This window comes from Perca fluviatilis, chromosome 13, assembly GCF_010015445.1.
Source record: "Perca fluviatilis chromosome 13, GENO_Pfluv_1.0, whole genome shotgun sequence".
Classification (NCBI taxonomy): domain Eukaryota; kingdom Metazoa; phylum Chordata; class Actinopteri; order Perciformes; family Percidae; genus Perca; species Perca fluviatilis.
The window spans coordinates 6,178,176-6,190,598 of NC_053124.1; the positions used below are offsets into that span (position 1 = coordinate 6,178,176).

Below are 12,423 nucleotides of genomic sequence, written 5' to 3' on the forward strand. Positions count from 1 at the left end.
TGTCCCCTGAACACACTGTAAAAACAAAACGCGGTCTTCTGTAGACAGCCCAGGCTCCACAAACGCCAACAAAAACAAACTGCGGCAGCCTGCACCACCAAACATAACAAACCGTGTTCCAGCCAATAACCGACAAGAAGGAGCTGGTTGAGCCATCACTGCAGCAGCATTAGCCAGTAGGTTACTTCCACAATGCGCGTTCATGACCGGTTGGCGCAGTTTGTTTTTGTTGGCGTTTGTGGAGCCGGGGCTGTCTACAGAGGCCGCGTTTTTTTTTACAGTGGGTTCAGGGGACCTTTAACCATGTATCTGGCTAACAGTCAACAGTTAACTTCATTTAATATTGTATGTGGAGTTTATTTTGCGGGTTGCAAATGTTCCACCAAAACAAGTTCCTTCCCAAGGCTGTTTTGTAGAGCCACCGTCGCTGCGTCCGGAGCTTAGCGCCGCCCAAGACCATTCTGATTGGTTTAAAGAAATTCAAACAATCCTATTTCTCCTATCCCAGAATGTATCTGCGGTGTAGCCAGCTGCAATGCAAGACTACCAAAGATGGAGTAGAGGCTGTGTCTATATTTGGTTTACCAAACAGGATGAGTTGATGTTTGAATGTAATGAGAGAGAAAAAGCTGCATTGCTACAGCTGAGGCTGTGTGTCTTCACAGTCTTCCCTTTATTCTTCCCAGTGCAATCCTGTCACAAGAACAGTTGGAGACTTGCCCTCCAACAATGATGTGGTCCAGCTCTCGTGGCTAAAGAGCCCACCGAGAACTCGCACATCAAAGCAGCGGGGAGGGGGGGGGGGCTAAGCCAGAGCCTGAAGGGCAGGTGAGGGAGTGGAAAATATCAGGGTTGTCCAAGAATACAACGAGGTCTCAGAGGACAGCAGCTGCTTGTTATCGCTGGATATTTCTGGCAGTTTGACGTCTCGTCCGTGCTATTGGGGGCAGTGGAGATGGAGCCGAGGGAGGGAACAGACAGCGGTCGGCGAGGCTTTGTGACATGCATTTTAACGCTCTTTATGAACAGGTTGTCTGTGGATCTGACCCCGATTTTGACCGGTTTCCGTTTTTTTATTGTTTATTTTTTCCTCTGTAATTCTGAGCGAGCGAGCAGGTCACAGACCTCCATGCCACACATTAAATCCGACTCCCGGTGACTTTGTGGCTTTTGTATACCAAAAAATGCAACTTTATCACAGCTGAGACCTGGAAAATGACTTTACACTTGCCTTTTCTAACACAAATTACACTTGCCTTTTCCTAAATAAAGAAGAAGAAAAGAGCACATTAAAGAGCAAAAAAAAAAGATCTGCAGTTTATCAGCAGGCCAAAAAAAATACACAAATCTAAAATAACAGCGGGAAAAATTTCCTGCCATGTTTTTTGTTGCTCTTTTCAATGAAAGACCTTCACTATTTTTCTCTGTACTTGAAATCAGAAAAAAAGATGGCAAATCTTTGTGTATAAATGAATCAAAACTGTACTTAGTGTTTGCATTTCAGAGAATGCAATGGAGCGGGTGAAGGTACAGTAGAGGATAAGGAGATAGAAGAAGTGGAGGTGGAAAGGGAGGATGAGTAAAGGAGGACAAAAAGAAAGTGAGATGATGGAGGAAGGGGTTCAACACAGCGTCACTCCCAGCGCATCAAAAAGCAACGCTTGGTCAGGTGCCTTTGGCGTTAGTTACGACGCAAAACGTCTCCTATGGCGCCTCAGTCAGACTCAGTCCTTTGGCGTCATTTTTCGACACGCTCGAACGGGACCCTTGGCGTTCCTTTTTGACGCTCTGGGTCGTGACCAATTCTGGCGTCATTTTTTAACATGTAGGGTAAAAACACTTTTTTATGTTTAGGAAAAGATCGTGGGTGGGATTTTTTTTGTTAAAAGTGCATTTAAATGACATGGGGGACAAGAACGGGACATACTGGTCCTGTGCTGTTTGACCCATCCACCACCCCAACCAACCTCCTTACGCGGATTTTCGGTCTTTCTTACTACTCACTACTATTTTCGCTCTTAAAGGTCCCATGACATGGTGCTCTTTGGATGCTTTTATATAGACCTTAGTGGTCCCCTAATACTGTATCTGAAGTCTCTTTTATATAGACCTTAGTGGTCCCCTAATACTGTATCTGAAGTCTCTTTTATATAGACCTTAGTGGTCCCCTAATACTGTATCTGAAGTCTCTTTTATATAGACCTTAGTGGTCCCCCCTAATACTGTATCTGAAGTCTCTTTTATATAGACCTTAGTGGTCCCCTAATACTGTATCTGAAGTCTCTTTTATATAGACCTTAGTGGTCCCCCAATACTGTATCTGAAGTCTCTTTTATATAGACCTTAGTGGTCCCCTAATACTGTATCTGAAGTCTCTTATATATAGACCTTAGTGGTCCCCTAATACTGTATCTGAAGTCTCTTTTATATAGATCTTAGTGGTCCCCTAATACTGTATCTGAAGTCTCTTTTATATAGACCTTAGTGGTCCCCTAATACTGTATCTGAAGTCTCTTTTATATAGGCCTTAGTGGTCCCCTAATACTGTATCTGAAGTCTCTTTCCCAAAATTCAGCCTTGGTGCAGAATTACAGCCACTAGAGCCAGTCCCACAATGAGCTTTCCTTAGGATGTGCCATTTCTGTGTCTGTTGCTATTGAGGAGGAGAGAGGGGGGGGCAAGGTGGAGGGTGGGGAGGTGTGGCCTTGACCAACTGCCACTTTGCTCGTTTGAAAGCCATGATGTCTCTCTCTCTCATGGGGCCAAATTCTCTGGGCGGGCAAAGCAGAGAAAGGGGAGGTAACCTTGCTCCTTATGACCTCATAAGGAGAAGATTCCAGATCGGCCCATCTGAGCTTTCATTTTCTCAAAGGCAGAGCAGGATACCCAGGGCTCGGTTTACACCTATCACCCTTTCTAGCCACTGGGGGACCATAGGCAGGCTGGGGGAACGCATTAATGTTAAAAAACCTCATAAATTTTCATGCCATGCGACCTTTAATACTGTGTCATTTAATGGCGTTTTTCCATTACATGGTACATTCTCTGCTCTGCTCGGCTCGGCTCGACTCAACTCGGCCACAGTGCCCCGCCCTCCTTTTGGAGATTTAGTACCGCCTCATGCGTGAGGCGAGCGTGGCTGATCGCCATAGCGCCGCCGCAGGAATCTCCCGTGACCTAACGCGACACACACAGAACGTCGAAGGTGTGTTGTTGCTACAGCCAGAAGACATGTTTAGTATCAAATGAAGCTGTAGTCAGCACAAAAAAAACACAGCTGGCTAAACTATTTAAAAATGGCGGGTTTGTTCAGGACACTCCCGTCTGTCGCATTCACGTCACCTTTTGGTATCGGCTCAGCTCTCTTGGAACCTGGACGGAGGTGGTACTAAAAAAAGTACCTGTTAGCAGGCACCAGGGACTTTTTTTCGTAATGGAAAACCAAAAAAGGCGAGTCGAGCAGGTACCATGTAATGGTAAAAACGCCATTACAGCACTACGGTCGAGCTGCTGTGTCCCACACAGACGCTAAAGACGGATTTTTGCGTCGGAATCTGACGCTGAGAGCCACTGGCCGAGCATCAGTATTTGACGAGTTGGGGCGTGAGAACGGGTTGGGAGGAAGATGGGAGCCACTTCTTCCTCCAGTGAAGGTCAGCAGGACTCAGGATCTGAGCTCTAAGTCGGCTTTTGGGCCTGTAAACTGTGTATGCGTGAGGAGAGTGTGTGTCCTGCATGTTAGTGTGCAAGTATTACAGCCATCTCTCTGGTTTAAGCATTCCCTGGGTTGCCATTATGGCCTAATAGCCGTGTCAGTGTGATTAATGGCGGGAGGCAGGGCCCTGATTGCACTCTCGCTCAACTACAGTACCCGAGCAACTACACTACCCACGATCCCGCTGTCTGTGCTCGTCCAACAGCGGCCATCTCGAGCGCCCGGCGTCCCCGGATGGGAATGTTGTGCGTGCAATTAGCACGCGTTGGCTCTCTGCTGCTGGCATCAGAGAGTGGATGTGATGATGGCGTTAAGGAGATGAGAAGTTAAGGGAGGAAACCATCTGATCCCCGAGGCCACTTTAACCAGTCCGAGGTAATAAACCCAGACAGCTCACTGGCCGTCCTTCTGTCTCCGTGTGTCATCACCGTTCATTTGTTTGGATACAATTACAATGAAAGAACATGTTGAGTGTTCTAAATGGATGAATTAAAAGGGCGATTAGAGAGAGAAAACCAGTTAGGGAGCGTATTTCAAACTTTGTTTCAGGGAACTATTTTCTTCTAAAAAGCCAAAGCGTCAAAGAAGGATCTTCTATCCAATTACCCGTAGCGTGTCTGGAGCTTCTTTTTCAAACTTTTATGACAAGTTGTTTTTCCATTACAATGTTGCACAAGGGAAAAAATACAATTCATAGTGGGTCCATCTTTTTGTGGCTATAAGAGGATGTGACCAGATTACAGTACATGATAAATAATGCACCATTAAAGAAATATAATGGCATGTTATTATGGCATTTCGTAGCTGACAGTTTTTTTTTCTTTTGTTTTTCTCTTCATTTCTGGCTTTTCAGTTGTGATAAAGTCAAATGTCGGAAAACGGTGGAAAATGTTGATCAGTGTTTCCCAAAGCCCAAGATGACGATATTCAGTTTACTGTCACAGAGAGAAGAAACTAGAAAAAGTTCACATTTAAGAAGCTGCAATCATAGAAGTTTTTCTTTAACTGGGAGCGTGTTCAGCATCTAGGCGTCTGACTAGGACGAATGGAATGACTGGCAGGACCTTTTTTTTTACTCTCCTTGCCTAGTTTGACATTGCCGAAGGCATCTTTCTGTTCTACCATAGTGGATGCTCCTGATCCAGAAAGCCTTTCTCCTGCTCTCTAACCTTTGCACGTTAGACAGGCTGTAAAAGTTCTCATTGGTCGGATGTCTCTTCGGGGCAAGTCACGACAGGACCATTGACCTCAAAATACATAAATGCTGTGTAGTCTGATCCCTACGTTAGTTGCCAAGAACACAATTCAGAGTTTGAAACAAACCAAAAAAGATTATATTTGATACAAGGGGTGGGATTATTTAAAACAAACACCCGACCAATGCGCCAAATGCCATTGGTGGGTGAAACTGTAATGTTTTTTGCCACTGTTCTTTGATCTTTCAACCACCGATTCAAGCAACCAACACAAAGATGAGGAGGATTTAAAGAAAAGTAAAAGAAGACTTTTCATTGCCAAGTGGACAGTTGGCGATAACGGCAAGGTTCGCGAGTGGCTGATTTACGACAGCAGTACAGAACACTGCAGCGACTGTCGTGTGTGTCTGCTGCTCTTTTGTGGAAGAGCAGCCAGTGTTTGATAACACTCTGTGACAGGCAAAATCAATAAATACAATATATATATTGTAAGAGTCATTCATTATATTGATTTCGTTAACAACTTGACAGCGCTTACATGTGTATTCTTGACAAGTTCAAGAACAATGCTTGTGCATTTTCCTGTATTTCACCTTTGGTATTTTACCAATGGCTGCTAAAAAGCCTGTGTGGCTAGTGGATTTTAAAATCTACCTGCCCCAGTGGCTGGGGGCCAAACAAATTTCACTTCCTGCCCCAAGGGCGGACTGGCCATTTGGCATACCGGGTAGGGATGCACCGATCCAACTTTTTCAGTCCCGATACCGATGCCAGGGCTTTGTGTATCTGTCGATACCCGATACTGATCCGATACCGTTGCTGAATTAATAATAAACTGTATACCTTCCACCTTATACCTTCCTTCCACCATGTGGAAGAGACTAAAGGCACCAGACTTTCCTAACTAAACATTACTTTCCTAACTAAGACAAAATAACATAGATGTAATGTATTGAATTCTTATTTATTTGTTATTTAAAAAAACAATTGTGTTATAAAGTTAATACCATGAGTGAGAAGGGTACGCAGTTAACAGGGGTCCCGGTGCTGCGACGGGGAAAAAAAAAAAAACTGGATCGGCCCGTGGATCTGTTAATTTTTCCGATCCCCGATACAGCTATTTTGTCAATATTGGGGCCGATATCCGATCCTAATATCGGATCGGCCCATAAAAGTGGTAGGCCTAGATCGGCGGCCGATTGTTTTTTCAATTGAAACTGGGCTGCTGGCCCAAAACACTTTAGTCAAAAATATCACATAGGCTAGGTTTTTTTTCTGACAGACGCACCCCATGAAACACGTAGCTCAGCAGCCCATTGGTTGTTTTCTTAATTGACGCTGGACCGGCCCAAACAGGTCTTTAAACGGCACCCTCTTTGGGATTTCTTCCTGCGTGCAGTTTCAGTGTGCATCTGCCAGGCTAGAATAGTGATAGAGATCATGGAGAAGAAACGCAAAGGAGGTGCAGAGAAGCTGCGGGAGAAAAAGAAACGGGGCCCCTTCAGGCAGACCCTGCCAAATGTGTCAAATTGACAGACATGTTTTCGGCAGTAGCAGGACCTTCGTCATCTCCCGTGGCTGATGATAGTGGTGGTGGTGGTGGTGGTGTCAGTGTTGGCAGCAGTGGCATGCACAGTGAGGAGGAGGGGGACAGATATGAGGGAGTGAGGGTAGAACCTGCTGTAAGCACAACTCCCCTTAAAACACTTTGCCCCTTGATAAAAACTGAGCCAAAAACAAGCGGTGGACAAACTGTTGATGATAACAATACATGAGGAGTATACCGTTTTATTGTATTAATAAATTGTATTAATGTGTCAACTCTCGCTGATTCTTGCTTAGGCTACTCATTACGTGGCGTTAGTAGTTTTAAGGAGTAGGAGTTGGTATACATATTCAGGGGAGCGCAAGGAAGGGCGGTATTTGTGATCTTGTGTGGTGAGCCGGGCTAGGCCAAAGTGCCAGGGCCGATTTTTGGTCCCAGTCCGTCCCTGTCCTGCCCTGTGTATGATGGTTTTCCAGGATGTAGAAAAATGATCATTTCACGTTGAAATGGTGCTACGTAGGCATCTGCTCGTGGCATAAACAGGGTAACAAAGTCATTTTTCTTCCAGTATGTTTTGTTTTTTTTCACTTTAAATTGAGCTACCCGCTGCTGTGAAGGCCACAGTCAAAGGCAAAGCTCCCCCCTTTCATCCCCCTCCCTCCTTTGTGGCGCTCCCCTCGTGGCCAGGGGATCTCTGGCTGCACTGCCAGGATGAGAGAGCCAGCAGTGACTCTGTGAACCTCAGTCCAAAATGAAAGCCCAATCTGACACCCAGCGCTGACTGCAGCTTTGAACACACCAGATCTGAGGCAGCGCTGCAAAACTGATGGAAGTCTGGTGGAAGCAGGAAGCAGGGGGAAGCAGAGAGACAGACAAATAGCCAGAAAGGATTACACAGATATTCTGGGTAACAACACTGAGCCTGTCAACTTTGGCTCTCAGGCTCTTTCTCGGGCTTTAAAAATGAAAAAATAAATAAAAAGGTTGACGTTCTTCAGCGATTGAAAACTAACCTGACATATCTATCCTGGGCCGGGGTGTTGCAGGTGAAGCCTGAAGTGTTGGATCTTGTTATTTTTTATTCTTCAGGTCACTCAGTTCTATCCTGGCAGGTGGAAATGCTGAAATGGCTGTTGTTTGGGAAGTAGCAAAGATGTGGACTTCACACTTCGTCTCGATAAAAAAATAAATGGCTTGAGACTCGAGTTGGACTTGTAAGTTAATGACTCAAGACTCGACATGAGTGGTATGACTCGCGTGTATTGATAAGATTGATTGTTCACTCTTGGATTTGAAAATGTAAAACGTAACTTGACTTTGGACTTCACTTTCGTTAACTGAGGACTCCACTTGACTTGACTTGACATAACCTTTGGCTTGACTTGACTTTCCCCCCAAAAAAATAACTTGGACCAAATCACTTACAGTACTTGGGACTTGGGCAAAGAGGACTTGGTCACAACACTGTAAGATAAGATAAGCCTTTATTGTCTCCTAAAGGAGAAATTTGTCTCGGGCAGTCGAGAGAACAAAATTGGCGACGCATCGCACATGAACACACAACAAACATACAGTAAACCTACATAAAACATTAGCATACATTATCTCATCCAAGTGCGTTCAATAAACGTCCGATTAACCTCACACAAGACCCCCCCTACCTCCCCCCCACACTCACAGAAGAAAGAGAAAGAGAACCCGCAGTACATCCCTCATATTGCACTTAATTCTACCCAGATTGCACATTTCCCATTAAATCATGCTGTGATCAATAACGTATGTATTGCACAATGCCCAATTGCACAATGCGGTATCAAATAAAAAATATTTCACCAGTGCCCAACCAGATATTGCACATCCTACAACCATAATTCAGAGTACCACAAATACTAATACTAACCTGGTAGGTATAGCAGCTGCTGTTTTGGAAGAAGAGTCTTTGCCTGGCAAGGTTGTTGTGTTTTATTGGCACTAAACTTATAAAGTGCTCTTTATCTGTTTGTTACATCAGTGCGCTGGCTTTGAGAGCCTGCCAATAATAGTGGGACCGTGAAATGAGCAAAAAAAAAGTCCATATAGTCTTCTTACGTGTGCTTATCTCCTTCCCCTCCAGGGTCCTTCATGATGGTCAATTCCTCGCAGCATTTCGGGGGCCAGCGAGCTCAGCTGCTCCTGCTCCCGCTCAGCGAGAACGACACCCACTGCATCCAGTTCAGCTACTTCCTGTACAGCCGCGACGGCCACAGCCCCGGGGACCTGCAGGTCTTCATCCGGGTCAACGGGGGCCCCAAGGGCAGCGCTGTGTGGAATATCTCGGGCTCCCAGGGACGCCAGTGGCACCAGGTGGAGCTCGCCGTAAGCACGTTCTGGCCCAGTGAATACCAGGTGAGACTTACACAAATACAGTAAGACTGTGTTACAGTAATACAGGAGCCCCTTAAACACAGCCTGTTCAAGGCAGGACTGATGCGCCTTTATACTTGGGCTGTGCAAATAATCCAGTTTTGATTGTGATTTCAAAATCTGGCTCCTAAACATCACCAGAACAATGTAATCAAGAAAAAATTATGTTTGCAAGTTAACTCCTATTTTGCCTTGTGTTCTTAATGACACGTGCACTTTCACCTCTCCCGAAGGATGAACTCCCTCAGCCAATAGTCAGCGAGGACCTGTTTGTGATATCTGGTGGCATTTAAATATCAGCGCGAGGCAAGATGGCAGAGGAAGAGCAAATTCCGTTGCCCCTGTTTTGAAGTTCAATAAATGCAAACTCTTTCCAAAACTCATGAGTAGTCGTGTTAAGTAATCGGGATTTCAATATTGACCAAAAACATTTTGATTATGATTTTGTTGTCTATAATGGAGCAGCCCTGCTTTAAGCGGCCTCGCCTTCTGTGTGAAATCAACTGCAGAGGCGCCATTTGGGGGATGCGGAATCCAGTTAATATAATCCATCAACGGTCCAGTCTCGCAAAGCCGCTAGCGTGGCTGTCGAGCTTCGTCTTGTCAACCAATTTGGCACATATGATATGATTATGACTGCAGCCCTTGTAAATACCATGACCCTCTTGATTCAAAACGTGAAGTGTCACCTAGCAAGGCACCAAACCACCAGCTCAAGGATTAGCTCATTGCAGCTGTGTCCTACCGCCCCGTGGCTCAATAAGTGTATAATTACATTGGGCGTGTGTTTGCATTGTATCTTTATATATTGGTCCATTTACCCGCGCGCTGCAGTGTAATCAATAGCTCCGCTTGATGCCTGAATTATCGATGCTGCATTATTAGCGCTGTAGTGTAGCTTGGAGACTGGAAGCAGCCCTGCCTCACCTCATTACTGCCCATAATTTATCCCCTAATGCTCACTTTCTTCCAACCAAGCCTGCCCCCACCACCACCACCACCACCACCATCACACCCCAAAACAGGCGTTAATGGGAAGGCAATGGCTGCTGCTGTAAGGGATGGTGGTAGCGTGGGTCTGCTGAACAGTCAATTGACCTCAATTCCATGCGACCCTCAGTGCGGAGGGGGGGGAGTGGTCCGGGGGTTTGTTTCCATAACCTTGGCGCACTCTGCCCTCCCCCCCTCCCCTCAAATCTCAATAAATCAAGAGCCAGTTAATGAGATTAGAGGGCTGCGCCGATCAATGAGGACAGCCTGAGCTTCACCGTCCTCAGCTCTCCTGTCCCGAGTCCCTCTCACAAACCGCCCAAACTGATTTAAAGTAATGATTTTCCTCCCTTCTGTGCGGACGTTAGAAGTTTGTCCGCCGCGCAGCGTAGCAGAGGTGGAGGTGGAGGTGGGGGCGGGCGCTCTCAGAGGGGAAAGCTGAGGAGTACAATCAGAACGAGTCGGCCCAGGCGGGGGGAAATTTGCTTAGCGCCGCAGTGTTTACGGTTTGGACGGGCGTGCATAAGCAATGCAATCTACTACTCTGGTGATGTATGTCCACGCTGCCTGAGTGATGAGAAGGCGCTGTTCTCCAAAGTCCTCCCCCGCCAGGCATGTAGACACAGGACAGATTGCTTTATTTATCCTACAGTATAAACCTGGCTGATCGGCAGCTCATAATGAAGCTGTGCAGATGAGTGAAGGCCTGAAGGACCGCAGTATGTCTCTGGATCTGTTGTGTGAAGAGTAGTCTCGCATTGCCAGACCTTCCTCCACAGCGCTGCGGAGGAGGGTCTGGCTAGTCCACACAGCATTCCGGGATGGGAGAAAAACATGCTCTGCTTTACTGGCATTTCTTTACACCAATAGCGGCGCTAAGCGCCTCTGCAAAATAGCCTCTGGAAGGAACTTGTTTTGGTGGAACGTGTGTACGTTCAAAAGTTGTTTTAGTCGTGCAACAGAAAACTCAGATTGGACAGATAGTCTAGCTAGCTGTCTGGATTTACCCTGCAGAGATCTGAGGAGCAGTTAACCATAGTCCTCAGAAATCCACCGGAGGTTAGAACGCCAACACAAAGAGGAAGGGGGCGGACATCCGGCCGAAATGAATCGTTGTCGATATAGACTATGTGAAGAGGGACAGGAGTGAGCTCCAAGTGAGGCCTCTTTTTAGTGTTCCTCTCTTCTTCTTTTTTTTTGCCAGCAGGAACACTCCCCCTCTCGGTTACGACTCAAAGCTCAGTGCAGGCCCCGCAGGGTTCCACTCATCCACAGATAAAGATCACTGTCCAGCACTGCCAGCCAACAGATCAGCCCCTGCAGGCCTCAGAGCAGCAGCTCTCACAGGAAGAAGACAACCACTTCAGAGTGTGTGTGTGTGTGTGTGCTTGTGTCTGTGTGTGTGACTCAGTGGTGAGTGAAACCGAAGCAGAGGGACAGACACGGAGCTGTAGTGGAGCCAAAGTAGAACACTTTTTAAGTCATTAACTTTATCGGTTATCGGGCACCGCAGATGAACTTAACGCCAACGGCCCCCTAGCGTTGGTCCCAGAATGCCAGGAGAACAATAGCAGTGGCCGTGGCCCTTATGGTTGTGACACGGCAGCAAGTGGGTGGAACTGAGAGGGGAAGGGGGCAGGGGGGGGTACGTCTTTGTTGTGTGTGTGTGTGTGTGTGTGTGTGTGTGGTTGAGATTAAATGGTTCAGAAAAAAAGTATAAAAAAACAAACAGTCTAGTAATCAGCGAGCAGCTACACCCCCTCAGGGAAGACAGACTGCTACAGAGATATGTTGGCCTGTAATCAGCTTTTTCATTTTGCTTTTACTGATACGAGATTTCGCAACTCAGTGCCAACATTTCTAGGGTTTCAAATGTCCATTGTTGATAGCGTATTTTGTGCTCTAAATTAGAACGTGTTTTGGTTTATTCAACAGTTCAGTGATGGCAGGGGGGGAAAGGCCTCTTAAATATAGGCCTCTTAATAATACTTAAATACTGTTGGAAAGGCATTGACTTACGTTGTAAAAAAAAAATAAAAAATTGATGTAAAGGACATTAGAAAGAGAGAGCGAGGCAATATTAGTCAAGTTAGAGAAAAAAAGAGAAGAAACCTACAAAGTGCAGTAGCTAAAATAAAGAAATGCTGGCTTATTGTCCACTTGGTCAATTTAGCCATTAAATTGAAAATCTAGCGATTTATTATTGCTCTTCCAAGTTGGGGAACTCAAAAGAGACAGATTTAAAGGAAAAAAAACACTACAATTGATGCAGCACAGGCCAACATATCCTTACACAAATCCCCCAAAAATGCTGGATCCTACATTTGGAATAATGCAACCAATTTCATGTCTTCCTCAGAGAGTTGATGGCTCTGCGGCCTGTAACGCTGGGTAAACCTGCACTGGCTGACGATCTGATTTGATCAGCGTGCGTCATGTGACTGAGTCCGTGACCTGGTTGAACGTGGCTCGGACACTGCTTGACTTTGGCGAAGACTTTCCTGTTGGGGATTGGACTTTAGATTGTCATGGCACTGAAGGACAGGAGAGAACATCGATCAGACTGCTTGACT

At 46.0% G+C, this 12,423-nt stretch overlaps 1 protein-coding gene across 9 annotated transcripts in view; it reads left to right on the forward strand.

The window, feature by feature from the left end:
* LOC120571198 (receptor-type tyrosine-protein phosphatase U-like) overlaps positions 1–12,423 on the forward strand; it is a 243,153-nt gene that overhangs the window by 107,193 nt on the left and 123,537 nt on the right. For all 9 annotated transcript variants that reach the window (XM_039819974.1, XM_039819976.1, XM_039819981.1 and 6 more), the window contains exon 3: positions 8,571–8,842. In XM_039819974.1, coding sequence (XP_039675908.1) covers positions 8,571–8,842 — 272 coding nt within the window. The remainder of the gene's footprint in view (positions 1–8,570; positions 8,843–12,423) is intronic.